This window comes from Daucus carota, chromosome 1, assembly GCF_001625215.2.
Source record: "Daucus carota subsp. sativus chromosome 1, DH1 v3.0, whole genome shotgun sequence".
In the NCBI taxonomy this organism is placed as follows: Eukaryota; Viridiplantae; Streptophyta; class Magnoliopsida; order Apiales; family Apiaceae; genus Daucus; species Daucus carota.
The window spans coordinates 42689106-42707714 of record NC_030381.2 but is presented as its reverse complement, the minus strand read 5'-3'; the positions used below and the strand labels follow the sequence as shown (position 1 = coordinate 42707714).

General features: G+C 34.1%; 3 protein-coding genes and 1 pseudogene across 6 annotated transcripts; 2 read left to right on the top strand and 2 right to left on the bottom strand.

Moving 5' to 3' along the window:
- Positions 1 to 1405: 1405 nt before the first annotated feature.
- LOC108222979 (probable ADP-ribosylation factor GTPase-activating protein AGD11) lies at positions 1406 to 5031 on the top strand (the record flags this gene model as incomplete). The annotated part of the gene is made up of 7 exons (XM_017396987.1): positions 1406 to 1497; positions 2013 to 2088; positions 2497 to 2660; positions 2748 to 2943; positions 3897 to 4013; positions 4108 to 4203; positions 4750 to 5031. Coding segments are annotated over 7 exons (1023 nt in total), but the record flags the coding sequence as incomplete, so codon positions are not given.
- A 1857-nt stretch (positions 5032 to 6888) lies between these two features.
- LOC108204425 (tRNA-uridine aminocarboxypropyltransferase A) lies at positions 6889 to 9233 on the top strand. Of its 2 annotated transcripts, XM_064085023.1 has the most exons (3): positions 6889 to 7301; positions 7802 to 8249; positions 8815 to 9233. In XM_064085023.1, coding segments are annotated over exons 1-3 (777 nt in total). In that variant the 5' UTR covers positions 6889 to 6973; the 3' UTR covers positions 8816 to 9233. The 2 variants fall into 2 exon arrangements, with proteins under 2 accessions (XP_063941093.1, XP_017229332.1); XM_017373843.2 differs by lacking the exon at positions 8815 to 9233 and having other exon boundaries at positions 6891 to 7301; positions 7802 to 8354.
- On the bottom strand, positions 9162 to 14286 carry LOC108204423 (protein LNK2). 3 transcript variants are annotated; one of them, XR_010287819.1, is made up of 8 exons: positions 14059 to 14286; positions 12265 to 12562; positions 12022 to 12151; positions 11647 to 11893; positions 11408 to 11497; positions 10179 to 10856; positions 9937 to 10090; positions 9162 to 9589 (listed from the first exon to the last, which is right to left on the bottom strand). XR_010287819.1 is itself a non-coding variant. In XM_064085018.1 (8 exons), exons 1-8 carry the CDS (start codon positions 14080 to 14082, stop codon positions 9430 to 9432), a joined length of 1785 nt encoding a protein of 594 aa, XP_063941088.1. In that variant the 5' UTR covers positions 14083 to 14285; the 3' UTR covers positions 9162 to 9429. The 3 variants fall into 3 exon arrangements, 2 of the variants coding, with proteins under 2 accessions (XP_063941088.1, XP_017229330.1); XM_064085018.1 differs by having other exon boundaries at positions 9937 to 10094; positions 14059 to 14285; XM_017373841.2 differs by having other exon boundaries at positions 9937 to 10094; positions 12022 to 12148; positions 14059 to 14285.
- Positions 14287 to 15530: 1244 nt separating this feature from the next.
- Positions 15531 to 17314, bottom strand: LOC108222974 (probable amidase At4g34880; annotated as a pseudogene).
- Between the last annotated feature and the right edge of the window lie 1295 nt (positions 17315 to 18609).

Genomic DNA, 18609 nt, shown 5'->3' with positions numbered 1-18609 from the left:
AAAAACTCTCTCTTTGTTCGTATGAAAAATCAAAGTATACTTATTAATTATTGCTAAATATAATGCCAAGAGTTACAATATTAGGAATCATACTATATTTATTGCTTGTAAAATATAATAATGTAAATTACAATTAATTAATTGATTTTACGATTGCTAATTGTAGGTTCTCGGCCCCGTGATATTGTGCACTCTGAAACCAATCAATATACAAGACGCAAGAATCATTGTGAAAGTAAGAATGTATATGTTGTACAATATGAACATTTTTGTCAAAAAAAAATTATATCATTTTATACGAATATTTTAGGCATCTTTGTTTTAAGTGTTTTGAACAATGAACAATATATTAGCATTGTTTTGATCTTTACATTAAACCCGCTCTTTTTGTAGAGATTTGTAATAATTAATTAGAAGTTTAGAACCATTAAGATATGAAGTGTGTTGATTGTAGGTTCCCAGCGTCGTGTTATGGTACAATCTAAAACCAATCAGAATACAAGCCATAAGAATCACGGTGAAAGTAAGAATGTATATGTTGTATGATATGACCATTTTTATCATAATTTTTTTTTTATATTTTAAGGAAATTCTATGCATAGTTGATATGTTGATGTTTTAAGTGTTTTCAACCATGAACAATATACTAGCATTGTTTTAATCTTCACACTCAACCCACTCACTTTGTAAAGATATAATAATAATTAATTAGGAGTTTAGAACCACTAAGAAATGAAAATTGCTCATTGCAGGTTCCCAGTCCCGTGATATGGCACACTCTGAAACTAATCAAAATACAAGACACAAGAATCATGGTGAAAGTAAGAATGTATATGTTGTATAATATGATCATTTTTGTCGGAATTTTTTCTTTTTATTTATTAGGAAATTATAAGCATCGTTGACATATTCATGTTTTAAGTGTTTTGAACCATGAACAATATATCAGCTTGTTTTGATCTTTGTACTAAACTCAATCACTTTGTAAATATTTAATAATAATAATTAATTTGGAGTTTCAAATTTTTAAGAAATGAAGTGATGGTCTTAAATATGTGCCTAATTTATTAATTAAATTATATATTTATTTCGTCAACATTTTTTGTTAATAACTCTAAGAATTGAATCTTAGACATTTACAAGTTGAACCCTCTCAGTTGATAGTCAAACCTAATTAAGAATATTATGAAACCAATAAAAATTAGAATATACCTAATTTTTCATATAAACATTTATTTCTTATTCTGAAAAGATGTAAATTAACCTATTTATTCAATTAATATGTGTTTTAATATTTGTATAGATTGAAAAACACAATATCCATACCCTATGGTTTTCATATGTCTTAAAGATATTATTGTCATGTTATCATAGATTTTTACTTCTACTGAGATTTAGTTTGTAATCATCAGGTCCTCAACAAAGACTGGATAAATTGTCATCGGAAGGTGCCAATAAATTTTGTGCAGATTGTGGGACACCAGATCCAAAATGGATGTAAGTATATCACGTTAGTATAATTTAAGATAAAATCATTATTATCTCATACATATATTTGGAAGAGAAAAAATTTCTTAGAATTTAGAATGCTTTGTAATCTTTTACTTTTTCTCACTACATGCATGCAAAAGAAATATGGATTAATTAAATACCAAAAGTGATATAAAATAATTGTGACCATTGATTAACATATCAAAATATTAGTACCTAACATAGTGTAATGGACATAGTGCCATGGGGTTAAGTAATATCTAATTATGTTTTTCATGAAATACACATCTGATATATCGTCGTCCAATGTCTAATATATTATACTAAAATAATCTACTATTTAGGGACTCAGTAGATGCGAGTTGCTCCTCCCACCTTTCAAGGATTCACAATAGCACCATTATATATAATGACATTAAGTCATGATATCTTATGCTACCTTGATGCACAGCTCTAGAGCAAAAATTTATGTTAGAGTTGGTTTATTTCTTGTAATGACTATATCTAATCTTCTGATCCAGATCTTCAAATATAGGAGCATTTATATGTATTAAGTGTTCTGGAGTACACAGAAGTCTTGGGGTGCATATATCAAAGGTACAACTTACATGACATCGTCTTTCGTTACTTACTTTTTTAAGTTCTTAACAGTATTGTCCAAATCATGCATAATATAGTCAATGATGAATCATTGATAGTTTCGCATGTTAGATAAACTATAACAAATTTTTATGATATGGAATCAAATTTATTTTCATACCCTTTATTTCCACCGGTCATCAATCTATTAATAATATAAACAACCTTGAAATACTTAAAAATGGTTATAAAAAACTTATAAATAAATCAATACCTGAATTTTTGTAAACTAGATTTTTAATATATCGAGATCAAGGAAATATTACATATTGTATTATGTATTGCTATAAATCAGTCTGTTACGTCAGTTTAACAAGGCAATATAATTTGATACTTTATTAATGTGACTAATCATGTATATGTCAGATCTTATCCATAAAACTAGATCAATGGACAGATGCGGATGTTAACGCTCTAAAAGAGTTGGGAGGAAATACAGCTGTAAACTACAAGTATGAAGGATCCATTCCCGATAACTTTACGAAACCAAAGCCAGATTCTTCCATCGAGGAGAGAGCTGATTTCATCAGGTAATACAATTATTAATCTTGCTAGATACATGATCAATACATGCTCATACACTATAAATATTAAATAAATAACAATTATATATGCAGAAGAAAGTATGAGCTCCAACAATTTTTGAGAGCCGATGAATTGATTAACTGCCCCTTACCATATCCATTGCCATCAAGTAGCAGATCTTGTTCAGTTGAGAAGAATAGCAACAACCGAAGTTATAGCCTTGGCTATGTTATTCGCAATAGTTGGAGAAAATCTGAAAGCAAGTCCACTAAGAAAAGCAATTCAACGGTAATCATTTTAACCATCAATGATTAATTTCTTCATATATGCTAGAAAAAAGTTATTCTTTGATCAGAATAGGTTTTGATTAGAGTTCACATGGAGTTACTTGTATCTATTTATAGTGAAAGAACTCATAATGAACTTATCATGGGTACAAATTGCATTGAAGATTCAGGTGTAAACATACACGAAATTCCATTTGATTTGTGTTCTATATAACCAATTTTACTAGAAGTAAACTATGCAACTGTCATTGAATGAATGCATATTCAAATGTAACTAAGAACTCTATTGAACTTGAAAACAATCACCATCATCACTCAATCCTTAACAAACATTATAATAATATTGGACGTTCTTGTTGCTTGTTATACAAGCAACTTAACCTTTTCCTGTTACCTTAATAGTAGGACATACTGATAGAACAATATTGGATAATAAGAAAACAAATCAGATATTATCCCTATTCCATGAAGTCTAACCCTGTCCCATGCCTTAAAGAGTAGGACACACTGATTGATTAAAATTAGACCCTAGAGAAAAACATCAAATATTACTCTTATTTCTCCAATAGTATATGTATTGATCGTTCGATATTTACTAACGCCCTTACAAGTCATGTTATGATTAAACAAAAAATATTTCCCTTCTAAATCTTATTAGCATGATCTCATAGTGATTGTAGAAGAATGATTACATGCTATGGAGTATCTTATGTAACTACTGTAATCGATTAATGATTTACCAGGTTCCATTTTAAATAAGATCAATAAAAAATATTCCTATCACATATGGCTTAAATAAATGTTACCTTCAAAATAATTTATTCACAGTGCATATACTTTTTTAACTCACTACTTCACTCCATAATTATAAATATTTGATGTCAATAGTTTTTATGCAATTTTTTATCTAATAGATACTTTATGTAAACATCATGTACTTTATATGCTCTACAGGTTGGTATGGTTGAGTTTCTAGGACTAATAAAGGTTAATATAGTCAAAGGCAGTAATCTAGCAGTTCGAGATATAATGTCTAGTGATCCCTATGTCATCCTTGCACTGGGAAATCAGGTAAGCCTTCTTTCCATTTTTTTTAATAAAATCATTTTGTGGAATTAAAAAGGCATAATTAAAGTAATGAACCTTCTTGTTTGATATGCTGCAGTCAGTGAAGACACAATCCGTTAAAAACAGTTTGAATCCTGTATGGAAGGACATGATTATGTTATCAATTCCAGAAAATATTCCTCCTCTCAAGCTGGTAAACAACGCATTGGTGCATGTCTTTAAGATAGAAATTTTAACAATAACATATCATTTCTACATAATTTGACAATAGTTAAAATATATGATGGTAGCCAGCTTATATGGACAATCAAGTATATATGATGGATATTAGTTATCACTTGATATATATGTACACGTGTGTGTGTGTGTGTATTATATACTTAGTTCTTGTCATCTTTTGTGATATTTGTACCATGTAATAGTGGATTATGCACATATACATAAAAAAAATACTTTAGAATCTAATTACCAATGTCGTACTGAGGTGATGGAGTATATATATAATTAATAATTTATATCCATAACTTGTAAGATCGTCGTTTTATATATTTTTAGAATATCAATAGTAGCTTTACATGATTTGTTGTTGTGTTAAAAATTGTCTTCTCTCTTCGACCAAGATTGCCGATATATATTCTTGCAACGGAGACTTGGATATGTAGTTGAATATTATTATACCTATTTTAGCATTTATGATGATAAGATATTATCGTTTTATTCACATGGAATTGGTTTGTAGCGTGTATATGACAAGGACACATTCACGTATGATGATTATATGGGAGAAGCTCAGATTGACATTCGACCACTAGTATCTGCCGCTAAAGCAGCTGACAATGTTAAATCTGGAGAGTCGATGGTGCTCGGAAAGTTGATCGCAAGCAAAGAAAATACTCTAGTATTTGACAGTAACATTAGTCTAGTAGATGGAAAAGTGAAGCAAACGATTACACTAACGCTGGATAATGTTGAAAGAGGATTGCTAGAGATTGAACTTGAATGTGTTCTTTTAACACAATAGCTCTTGGATTAATAGGAGACCATAAGAAAATATACCACTCGACTTGTAAATATACAATTCATATTGTACTCAAAATATTTTTTTAACCAGAATTAGCAATATTGTAATGTCCATCAAATTTTCATTATAAAACATACATCAATTCCTTAAAATTGTCGTTAGCATATTATACTTATTAATTTACTAATATAATATATTAAAAAATGAATTAATTAATATTAGTTAAAAAAAATAATGCTCACTTAGTTTGACTAAAAATGCTTGAACTTAAACCGAAAATGGTTGATTCGGCCAGATTTGACTTATGTGTTGGCTGGATTTGGATGATTTTAATCTTGTTCCGTAAAATTAATTAAAAGATCATGCCCAATACCAGATATATAAGAGAAAATAATGAAATTTTTTAAACTAGTAAGTTTTATTATTCGCTGAAATGGACATAAAATTTGTAAGGATAGAAATGAAATTTTGATAGATAAAATATAGGGCTTTTTCTAAACATAACCAAGTTTAAAAAAATTTGTGCAAAAATATTATCACTTTTTAAAACAAATTGCAAAAATAGCATATTCATGAAAATATTTGCAAAAATACGGTGGTTGCATATGCAACCATATTTGTAACTGCTAGCAACCTTATGCAACTAGAAATGTATGAAAATTATATTTATTGGCATAATAAGTTGCAACTGATTGCAAAAGGCAGAAAAACACCCTTGCGGGACCAACTAATATCAACATTGCAACCTAAAAAAAACTAAAATAACAAACTAGAAATCAACTCAATAGCAAATTGATTATTTGCTGGTTTTGTTTGTGTTTGAGATTTATTGTGTTGAGTCGCGAGTCCAGTATTTGTTGGCTGAGTAAAATTGAAGTTTTGGATTCAATTGATTGATTGAGCATTGGATTGAGTTTGGGGTTTGGTTGTATTGGGGAGAGAAGTTGGAGTCCACGATGGTTTCGATGTGGGACTACACGGAGGAGAGAGGTCGATAACTTCATGGCAGGTGGAGGAGAGGGATGGAGGAAAGAGTGATGGGATTCGCTGTAGAAGAGGTGTCTACGACGGAGGAGACGGTGGTTTCCTCTTTCTGTGCCATTTTGTGAGAGAGACGGAGAAATGAAAGTAACAGCACGAAGCAGCGACAAGAAACATGGTATTAGAAATAACAAGACACATGAGATCGTATATATGCAAAGTATTTGATGACAACGTATTCCTGCAAATAAGTTCTAAAAACACATATATGGGATAAATTTTCTAAAATTTCTGTTATATAATATAAACTAACACATTATATTAGACTTGTTTATAAATCTTGATTATATGTTTTATAGTGAATAATGGCAGATGTGTAGGTTCAAATAATAATAGCAATAATTATAATAATAATCTTAATTGTAAATGATGAGGTTGTTTGCTTGCACTTAAAATAAGTGCTTCTTGTTTAAAGTAAAAAAAAAAAGAGAAGTATAAGTTAGAAGCAAGTTAAGACTTATAAATGATTATAATGTTTGGAAAAAAATAGAAATCATGAAACAAAAGTTAAAACTCTTAACTTTTAGTAAGTACGTCTTTATTTTTCACACAAAGGGCACGAATAAGTGCTTTTAATTTATAACTTCAGAAGCCGGGCTTAAAAGTCCTGCCCAAACACCCGGTAAGCCTTATTTCAAAATTCGTTATTTAATTATAAAAATATTTTAAATATTATTGTTAATTATCGTTGCTGGAAGCAGGATTAATGGTTGGAGGTACTAAATATTGGGGTCATTAATCAGATTAAAACTGGATTTGTTATATTATTTAAAAAAAGTGATTTTGGTCGAACGGGAGTTTTTAGAATGACGTTGTTAACCTGGAAAATAATTTTAGCAGAAGTAGCAAAAGGAAATTTCCTGAGGTGACATCAAAACTGAAAATTTGGGGGGCCCTCTCAATGGAAGCAAACCTAACGGAAAACGTCGGCGGAAACACACGGCGGCGAATTTGCACCACCGGGTGCGACAGACCAATCAACGTATGTCTCTGCGATAAAATCCCCCGCGATAAAATCGGCACCATAACAAAGATAATCATAATACAACACCCACACGAGAGACGACACAAGCTCGCTACTGTTCCGGTACTCGCCAAGTGTCTTGATAACTGTGAGATCGTCTTCGGTCGCCGACTGCGCCGTACGGTCTCTCCATTTCTCGATTCGCTGTGCGCTGATGCTGTTGCGCACCCTCAGAATGCGCGCCGTGTCGTGTTTTTGTTCCCTGGTCAGTAGTTTTAGTAGTTTTAGTGAATTTTGTGAATTGTGGATTCATTTGTTAAAAATATATGATTTTTGTATGGATTGTCATGTGATGTGAAAAGATTAGCGCTTTGTGGTTTTTATGTGTGTTTAGTGGAACTTGTGAATTGATTTCGATAAAATGGCTGGAAAGATTGGATTTTTAGGTTTAATTATGTTCAAACTTGTGTAGGTTAGTAAAAAGATTAGAACTTTTTGCTTTTTATGTATACTAGTTGAACAGTGTGAATTTGTTTTGATCGCTTAGCTGAAAAAAGATTAAATTTTAAGGTTGAATCAGAACCAACTGCATTGATATAAATGTATGTATGTTGAAAGACAGTTATGGTTTGTTAGTTCTTTAGGCGGGATTATATTGAGGTTCTTAACATTTAACTAGAGGATGTGATTTTAAAAGCAATTTTTATTACTGTTACTGAAAATTTATTCAATGTGATTGGAAGCAAATGAATTCTCATTTCTCAGGTACAGAGACAATGCCATCATTAGATATTGATGAGTGGAAATCGTTGCATGGCGATGCTAATGTTATGAGCAATCTCGTTTTGATTGCTTTTGATGCGACTTGGAAGCATGCCAAGGAGATGGTTCAAGCTAGCTTACCCTTTTTAACCAAGTTTGCCATTCAGATTTCTTTGCCTTGTAAAGTTGAGGTAGACGGTGACTCGATTTATACTTCTGATTTAACACTTCGGAAAGAACCGTTCAGTGGGTGTATGAGTACGTTGGAGGCTATTGCAAGATGCTTGCGGATTCTTGAACCAAATGGGGCTGAGATTGAGTCAAGATTGATTGAGCTTTTGAAAGATATGGTAAAGCTTCAAGCTTGTTTTCTAAAGCCCATGAAGCCGAGAGTGAAGCTTTCAAAGAAGAGTAAAAGCATAGGTATCGAGAATGGAGCTGATAAAGATTGGTAATTCACGGGGACTTGACTTTAGATTGAGCTACTAAGATCAAAATTCAATTTTATCATTAGCATTCATTTATAATCGATATATTTGCCAAAAAAAATTTGGAAGTTGCTGAGCATATTGATCACAAGGTTATTCTTAAACATCTGGTACAGTAACATTTAGAATACAGTATGAAGCAACATTAATTGGAAATACAAGCTCCTAGCTTATTAAAACAGCAGGAACTCCTAGCCGCGACATCGATTGGATATATAATAACTTGTGTGTCTTTTGTTTAGTAATCGTTGGGCAGGAAAATGCAACTTGCAAGTAAATTGGCTAGCTTATTTACCTACATAGGCATTAGCTTGGGTCCTGACCATGAGTAACAGAGCAACACCAAATTAAAGCAGAGGGAAGAATTAGCTGGTTTCGAGTTTCAACAAGCATGAGTAGAAATGTAAATTTGAAAACTAGTATATATATACTTTTTATATGTTAAAAGTCAATCATATTTCACTCTTATAATGAATTTCTGAGTACATATCTCATTTTTCTCTGTGTTCATGTTTCCTGTAACTTTAGAAAAACTTGAAGCAGTTCAGGGTCTAAGAAAAATGCTCACATGTGAAGGAAATAACAAACTGAGCAAGTGTAACTCTATGATAACTGGTTATATAAACTATGAATGCTGGAAGTTGGGACTCAAGGACAAACTTCATCAATTGATGTCAACACTTGACATATGCTCTAGGAACCTGGGCTAACATAGAATGATGAGAAGAATTTTTGCTTTTTTGGTGGGGAAGCTCTTTGCGAAAACAACACAAGGCAGATCCTCAATCTTCAACTAAGGGGGCAAACAGACTCTGATACGACTCAATTTACGAATGCTGATAATATTCTTTCACGAGAATCCAGTTAGCTGACAGTGCAAGAAAAGGTAATTGCTAGTATATATTCGAGCGCAAAGAAGTAGAAAGAAAGATAAATGAAGTAGCTATCTTTATCAGTTGGTGTGAGGCTGAAGCTCTGTCACTTCTTTTGTACCTCTTCACAGTTTGATGCTTACTCAGATATGTTCACATAAGAGCTGGTCTTAGATTTTTCTATTTCAGAGCAACCGAGACCTCTGAATACCTCATCAGACCTTGTTTCCATACTGTTGTAGTTTTCAGCTAAAATTCCCCTCAGGCATTGTTAACAAGTTGATGTTCTCTCTTGGAGCATCTTGGCAGATCTAGGTGACTCAGCTGTCTCGAGATTTTCTGATAACTCAATAGGCCTATGAAATAGTAAATGAGCAACAGTACGGTCAATTGGGTTGGTATCAGTCTCCCCCTCTGGTGTTCTTGCATATCTGGAAGGTCACAGATTAACTGTAAGATTTATGTAAATAGTAGTAAAGATCAAACAAATCTATTTATTAACTACTAATGTTTGAGTGATTAAGGACTGGTAAAATTTCAATTAAATAAATTAATTAATGAATGATAAGATTCACGCTTTCCTGATTTTGCACCATCTTTTACATCTTAATCAGTATACTTGGGATCATTACATATAGAGATGATCAGTGATGTCACATTCAAGTTCAACCATAGATAAGTTAAGGTATTAGATATAATTTAGTTATTTTTTAAAACTGAAATGAGACAGCAGAAACCTCAAAAGTATCTATCTCTGGAACTGCAGTTTGCATCTAACCTGTTGTCCGAATTCGTGCCTTCTTCAGACAGAGAGTTTAAATAATTTCCACTTTGTTTCATTGCACTGCCTGTATCTTTAGCATGTTGCCTTTGTGTCGCACTTTGAGCCAATCTACATAAGCTGTCTCGAATGCAAAGTCTTAGTTGAACGTCTAGCTGCAAAAAATATATCCTTAGTAGTGAACTAAGATGGAAATGGTATGTAAGAGAGGAAAACTTTTTGCTACTGACCACACTAACCTTTGCAACAATATTTTGAAGCCGATAAAGTATTGCACTCTCCGGGCAGCAATCATCACTTGCCAAAGACATTGTACCAGAATAATCCTGTTCCGCTGGTGAGTTCATATTAAGAGTTGAAACGTCAACTTCTAAGTTCCCTCCTGCAAGCTGCAATTGATCAGGAATGGTATATTTCTGATAAATCGACTGTTGAGATTCAGAGGTGTCATGACCAAACTGCTTCTGTTGCTTTTGAATTGCAAGCATAGCTCGCAGTTGTTGTCGTCGCCTCAGCTTTTTAATCTTCTCTTCAGGCGTCATTGTCAAAGGGTTTGCTGAAGAGGCTGGAAACTTGTTTAAAGTTTTTGATCTGCCGGAAGGAACTTTTGAAGAAGAATGAAACTGTGGCAAAATGGGCGTAAAAGGATCTTGAATATGCACATGTGTATGCCCAGAAGGAGAAAAAAGTGCAGTGGTAAATTTATTGTATGGAGAAGATGCAGTTTCTGGGAATTTTATTTGCCGATTAATCCCCTTAAATGCAGGAGACTGTCCAGTCTTTGCATGGTGGTCTTCAAGTTGCAGAAATTGGTTTTCTGATGAAAACCAGGTCTTGGGGAGATCCTGATAAGGTCTGGCTTTACTATCTTCTCCTGATCTTTTACGTCTTCTCAGTATATACTTTTGTCTATCCACCTGTACACAAGAAACAAACTCGAGCAACACTCTGATGTTCAAAACAAAGAAAATCTATAGAGGAAATTTGAGGACCGTGAGCATGTTTCTGCTACCTATTAGCATACATGAAGATTTGGAGCTTCACTTTCAAGCTGTATATACTTGAAACACAATGTATTATTACAATATTTTAAGTTTTTATGATGATCCTCAGAAAATCTGGTAACCAGTACAGCAATTCTTCAATTACAGGTCTGGGGGCTGAAGGCCTCTTGCATGGTACTAGTGGACCAAGACATGGTCATCAAAAATTAAGGCTCTAGCATCCTATACATGTTTAAAAAGAATTGTGATAATAAGATGACATTCTTTGTATCAGTATTGCTTTTGCACTGCTAGGCATTTGCCTTATTCAGACTCCGCATTTATTTTTCTCAATTATCATTACAAATTTAGCAGATATAACAGGAGAGTCCAATAAGTCAAAAGCAGAGCAAACATTTCGGGTGACTGTTTTGGCTAGATGGTGCTATGATTTAGTTACAGAATTCATGTGATTGTAAGTTTACCTTGTCTGAAAATTCTGTTGGGACTGAAACTTTCCCAGTACTGAAATCCGAGTCGACTTGTAGAGTCTTGCTAACCATATCCCTATCAATCTGTGGAAATTGACAGACAAGTACTTTTGCTTTTATCGGGGCATCATATTAAAAGGAACGGAACAACTATTACCCTGAAAAGAAAACAGAAAAAAGAAATAGATGAATGTATATAAACTCTTCTTGACCTTTTCATTGGCCTTGTATACCTTGTTATCCCCAAAGGGATGATTTTTAAACTCTGCAAGCTTCTTCTGTGGAAAACAGCGTGTGAGATCATTCATGTTACTGTATCCAAGGGAACATGGCTGATCTTGGTCTAACATGTCTTCTGTTTTACCACATTGATCGGATGTACTAGGTGCTCCAGACGCGAAGCTTGAGTAGTCCATGGAACACGGCCAGAGCTCATCAGTATTTTCGAGACTTGTACATCCAAATTCGGTATCACCAATGCTGCAAATTATCGCTTGTGTGAATATTTGGTTAGATGGCCACAATCAGGGAAGAGGGATGACAGGGTAAGAATAATAAAGTCTGAGACAGCATCTGAAGCGATACACAATAATAAGATTATGCATTACCTGAACATTCTATCTAGATCTTCAAAGCTTCCAATGGTATGCCAGTCGTAGCCAACCAAATCACTTTCCTTGTCATCACTGAGATCTTGTAAAATTTGAGAGCCACCATCTTGTTTAGTGGGCTTATCTGCTAATGAAAGACGCGATTATAAACCTGTATCTTTAATAGAGGAGAGATCATTTTACAGTACAAACTCCTAGCAAAGAATCGTCATAATAGTAAGTTGTTAAGAGCAACAGTACCCCTCGAATTCTTGGACACCTTGGCCAAGGATTTGCTCCATGAGTCCACACTGTCTCCATCCACTGAAAGAATTTTATTATTATCAAATTCGAAAGATATCTCCTGTTTAACCCCGTCTAACTCACTCGAGGAAACAGGCTTCTTCTGCTTAGACATTTTCCCATTGGCAATCTCTTCATTCTGCGGCGTCTTAATAAGATCCCCTGGCACATCTGCAGGTAGTTCTTCACATCCACGAGGAAATGGTACGATATGATCACTAGTGTCCTCAGCCCCAGCCCATAATATATCTACAAGCTAACAATAAACAGATTGCACAGTATCAGTATGACATGATAAATAGAAAAATTGCATGTCATCTACACCTTCACTTGTCAGATATAGAGAACTTTTAATGAGCAGAGAGACAGGGTACCAGATGCAGCAGAAATGAAAATGATCACTTTGTAAATATTAACCGGTATTTTGAAATTCTAATCCTAAACTTAAATGTTATCTGAAGTTGTGAAGTATATACGTTCGGATCCACTGGATTGAACATCTAAACATATAACACAATAATATCTTATAGTTATCATAACAAGATGCAGTCAAGTTTGCATGCTCAAGAAAAGCAGCTGACTTCGAAAGCTAAGGATGGCCTCAAGCACTCCCAGGGCCTGCCAGGAAAATGAGGCCAAAGTACAGCTCCAAAATATTTTCACAGAAAAGAGATAAAAAAAAAGTGAACCGACTCTTTAGGGCTCTCTATAATCATCTAAAAATATCAGAAAAGGCTAGTTTTCCTTCTCCGCCTCTAACATGAAGCCGTGACTCTAACATGAAGTTGTGACCTAGCGGATAGCAAGTGGATACTTGACCAATGTTTGGAACGCCATTTAGTTAGTATGACTTGCTAGATTCATTTAAGGAAGACACAAAGTGTTACTTGTTACTTGTTAGCTTATCTGAAGCAGTAAAAGTAAGCTTGCTTCTGAGAAAACTAGTCGACTAATCAATTTGATTCATACCTATGTCTGTCAAAAGAAAATAAAATCACATCAACCATATTACATGAGAACCCCTAGCCTAGAATCAGAAAGAGAACATCATAAATTCCTTGGCCAAAAAAAAGCTTGCCATAAATATGTGGGATGGGAAGGGGTGGCACTGGCAATATCAGACACGACCCGAACCTGATCCAAACCGCAATCCGATTTACTGAGAGAAAACCCGAAAGTGACCCGAAAATCAACCGATTGACCCGAAATGGCCCGAAATTAGAATTTCATTTCTAAAAACCTCAATTTTCAGTTTTATTCAATTTCAAATTATTTTAACTTGACCCAAAATCGACCCGATTGTTGACACGAACACGACGTGTTCACACGACCTGTTCCCGAAATTGTCACCCCCTATCACTACCTAAGAAAAATACACAAATAAATATATCAAGATTAGCATTTACATGACAGTAAAACACATAAATGAAGCAATTTTTTCTATCAAAATGTTCTTCTTTTACCTTAATACAGTCCTATAGTTCGCAACTGATCAAACCACCACTAATTCATGTCGTATTAGAATATAATATATGATCTTGGTAATATCTCTTCGGATCATCTTGAGATTTTAGAGTTTCCCACAAACTGCTAAATCAAACATATATACTAAAAAGGTTTATTTTTTCCATTTCGAAATATTAAAAACAATCTTCATCTTCCTTCCACATCATTTTTCTCCAGTGCATTATGCAATTAAACAGAAACCCTGATCACATCAACTAAAAAAAAACATAATAAATCGTAGTTTACCTCTTGATCATCCCAATCAAACATTGCTCAAGAAGTATCAAGAAATAGCCAAAACATATCCAAATTTCACAAACCAAAACCTCCTTAACAATCAAGAGACAGCAAATCCCAAGCAAAGCTTCAAGCAGTGCTGCAGTGAAGAAATATACAGATAGATTTGCAGAGAGAAATAAAAGCCACGTGGCTGAAATGGATGGCTGAAATGTGTACTAACGTGTCATGCAAGTGCATGTATATCTAGACTAATATATTATTTGTGGCTGTATGGCCTTTGTGATCTTTTTCTGGGACCTCATTTGCTAGCTGTTAACATTTTGAATGGTTAGGTTTGTTTGAGTTTTTGTGGATGTGATTTTCTTGGCCCCTGATATTTTTGATCTGGGCCTAACTTGTTTCCTGGATTATGATCTTATTATTACACCAATGTCTTAATGTTTGGTATTATCATCTGTCATCCAAAATGTTTGTTAAAAATATCTGTGTGAAATGGTTACTTGTCTTTTCTACTGTTTTTAGCTTTAAATCTTCTTAACTTTTCGGTTTTTATTTGTTTCCTCGGAAATATGTAATTCAAATCTTTTTCTTTTTCATTCTTTTTGTGAAATTAAAGTGGTTGTTTGGTGAGCACGGTTGGATAGCCTAGTGGTTAAGGGCTTATCCTCTGTCGTCCCAGGTCTTGGGTTCGACCCTGGCTCATGTCGAGAATATCTTAGAACAGGTCTTGGGTTCGACCCTGGCTCATGTCGAGAATATCTTAGAACAGATACTCATTTGTAAGGCTATAAGCCATATTTGTCAAAAAGAAAAAAAAAGTGGTTGTTTGGTTTGTTAGATTTTTTTTTTTTTTGAAAATATTTGGAATAAATTAAAAATAAACTAAATATGTTGTTCGATCTTATTTTTAAATCAATTTTTAGAAATAAGATGGTATTTTCGAGTTGTACACTAATTTTTCCGTATTGTTCTCTTGGAGGAAGATAACAGGTCCTTTGCTGTTATCTCTTATGTCATCATCCGTTTGACAGAAAAACGTATCTTTATAACAGAGTAATAGAAATAAGCAGCAACTTACTGGGTTTGCAGCCACATTAAAGCAAGAAACTAATTCAGAGCAACATAATTTAGAGGATGGTATAGGTACAGAGCAAAACCATCAACGAACCATTGTATTATTGTATGATTATTATTTATCTAGTAGTCACCGGTTCTGCAATCAATGTCAAAGTAGCAAGGGACGTGGGTAAAAGAAGAACTCAAATGCAATCACAACTGTTGCAACCTGGTACCGACAGTTTATATATAAATTACGACTGTAATGTGAGCACAGCTAGATATCTGCTTGTTGATGAACTTCTTTCGTACATTACTTGGTTGAATTCTGCCTATTGATGAGTTATTGAAGTTTTAAGATAATATATGATCCACTTCTTTAAAAGATGTTACACGAAATTGCTATGAAAGCTGCAGAGAATTCAAGATGCAAAAACTGCAGAGAATATATCATTGTGCTTATTAGTCTTTGAAAATTTAAATAACAAATGGAATGTATATACACTCAGAGTCTCAGTACCTACCAAATCAGAGAATTTGTAATTGAATTTTATTAAATCCTCCAGGGTACGAACATGGGAGACCAAAAATTTCTTCAGGTAAGTATTTATAGCTGATTTAAATTCGAGTGACATTGCTGTCTCTTCACCGCTTGAGCCAAAGTAATCATTGACGTTGGGTATTTCCAGCAGCTTATCGACCAAAACTGCACCTTTATCCCTTTAACAAGATTGAGAGTTATCATTAGATGTCTGATTATTATACTGTCAGATAAATTTGTAGAGTTTTTACTCGATCACACTGAAGCAGTCTTTATGCCATGAATAAGGAAGGTTCAGTGCTAGGAGACAAGGACCATATACAGCTTTACCTTAGTTTGCATAAATGTGGTTCAAAAGCATTGACAGCTGCAGAGTCATTTGAAAAACCAAATCCAGGATAATGTGTTATCAGCAATCTCTTCCCTCTGAGCCCATCAACCCAAGAAATTGTAAATAGCCTCCACTTGGTATGAACTTGGAAGATCTTCTTGTTGCTGCATCATTGCAGTCAAAACCAACAATGGCATCGAGTACATAAAACAACATCTGATACTGTCCTGCAAATAGGCCTGTCTTGAACACAGATAATTAGTTCCAGCTATATGCTGTAGACCTGTAGTCTACATTCATTGAATTAAACATACAGGAGGATGGTCTGTGAGTAAAATATAAATATTGCTCACCCGACACTGTCCTGCCTAGGTCTAATTGGAACAACCCCTGCCCGGTATGATAAGCCTAATGTAGGTTTAATTCCAACAACAGAGTTGTAACTGGAAGGGCATAATATGGATCCATCGGTCTCTGCACCAAGTGACACTGCAGCCATATTTGCAGCAACTGATATTGCTGAATCACTGCTTGATCCACACGGGTCTGCAGATGCTACATACGGGTTCTGCATGAAATCAGGAAACTTTCAAGAATGCAATGTCGAGACAACTAATTAACACATATATCTCAGAACTTTTCACTTAATGGAGTTATCAAAACTCTTAATCCATCGGTACAATTAACTAAAGACCAATTAACTAAAGAATGTCTACAGAAAGAAGACACAACTTTAGCTGCAAACTACGGTAACATACACTATAGACAGGCTCGTTCTACAGGGAAGATTGATTTGAGCTCGTTCTACATAATTAGAAAAACTTGAACAAGATCAATAACATTAACATACCACAGCTTGGCCACCTCTAGCACACCAACCACTAGGGATAAAATCTGCTCTATAATGAGACCACTCGCTCAAACTAGCCTTTCCAAGAGTAATTTCGCCTGCTTTTCTTAACTTCTCCACCACACCTGCATCGCGTGGCACAACTGACCCAAGAAGAGCGTATGACCCTGCAGTAGTGGTTAAGCTTATCCTTTGTTGCAATATTATCCTTGAGCAAAATAGGAATACCATGAATGTTTGACAGCGACACAGGTGCCTTGGACTTCCGTCCTTGATCTGCCTTATCAGCCTCATAAAGTGCATCAGGGTTTATCTCCGAAACACTCTTGAGGACTGGATTGAGTCTCTGAATCTCACTAATATAGAACTCAACAAGCTTCCTTGAGGTGAGCTTCTTTTGATTAAAAGCAATCTGAATGTCTTGTACAGTAATTTCTTGAGCTTGGAACTTTCTCAATATGCCACCATTAGTACAGATTAGAGTTCAGCTTTACAAATCTGAACAGAATTTTCTGATGAAGAGTAATTTATCATTTTATGGCACAGCTGAATTTTCCCTTTATTGTCTGATTATTAATATATCTAGTAGTCACCGGTTCTGCAATCAATATCAAAGTAGCAAGGAACGTGGGTAAAAGAAGAACTCAAATGCAGTCACAACTGTTGCAACCTGGTACCAACAGTTTATATATAAATTACGAATGTAATGTGTGCACAGCTAGATATCTGCCTGTTGATGAACTCCTTTAGTACAGTACTTGGTTGAATTCTGCCTATTGACGAGTTACTTAAGTTTTACGATAATATATGATCCACTTCCTTAAAAGATATTGCCATGAAAGCTGCAGAGAATTCAAGATGCAAAAACTGCAGAGAAGAGTTCTACATATTTGAAGTACTCTTAAAGATACACGTTTATTCAACAAAAATACAACTCAAGCACGAAATTAAATTCAGAGAAGCTACAAGTTTACAATGATAAATAATGCACCAAGAACGTAAAGTGCAGCTCTCCACCAATTCAAAACATACAATTTTAATTAATTTGTTCAATAATATTAATTAAATAACTAAGTAAACATAATCAAGGATTGATTACGATTAAGCAATCCTTAGCAACCGGTAGATCAGTAGTCTTAACTTCTTGGTCCAATCTCGTAGCTTGAATGTAGGCTTTGGTATGATTGATTGTATCTTTAGCTATAAAAAATATACTAACACAAACACATACTAAAAGTAACACGACAAATAGTAGATCCACTAGCCTCCTCAGAGCATCTTGTCGGAAATCTCGAATAAACGAATACATTGCAGTTATGGATATTGCGCCGTATATACAAACAAGAAGGACCAATTCAACCCAATGAAAAATTAGTTGTTTTCTACTGCAAGGGAGCTGATCAACTGTGCTCATCGTTCTTTGTTTTATATTAACTTCTAGGTTTGTGACACAGATGAAGATAGGATTTGTGGAGGGAGCTGTTTCTTATATAGACAAACACTTGTGCTGCAATTAATCCAAAATCGAATCGAATTAATTTCAATCTAATCAAATTCAACTTGGATTCAACATAACTAAATAGGATTAATAAAAAAAATAATTCTGTCAAATCAAATACTATAAATTATATTCAAATTCAAATTAATTAAACATGCTTCAAAAAGACCATCTAATCCTTTCCAAGTTCCAACACGCTGGATATATACTAAAGCAATACCTCCGCTGAAATACTAACTACGATTGAATTCTGCGGCGTACAACTTGAGAGAGGCCATCTC

Excerpts from the sequence above, each read along its gene's own strand:
- LOC108204423 (XM_064085018.1), bottom strand. The coding sequence starts at position 14,082 with ATGTTTGATTGGGATGATCAAGAG. Across the intron at positions 12,563-14,058 it reads TTGATTGGGATGATCAAGAG|CTTGTAGATATATTATGGGC; the intron begins GTAAACTACGAT and ends GTTTATTGTTAG. Across the intron at positions 11,498-11,646 it reads ATCCCTTTGGGGATAACAAG|ATTGATAGGGATATGGTTAG; the intron begins GTATACAAGGCC and ends CAATTTCCACAG.
- LOC108204425 (XM_017373843.2), top strand. The coding sequence starts at position 6,974 with ATGGAAGCAAACCTAACGGAAAACGTCGGCGGAAACACACGGCGGCGA. Across the intron at positions 7,302-7,801 it reads TGTCGTGTTTTTGTTCCCTG|GTACAGAGACAATGCCATCA; the intron begins GTCAGTAGTTTT and ends CTCATTTCTCAG.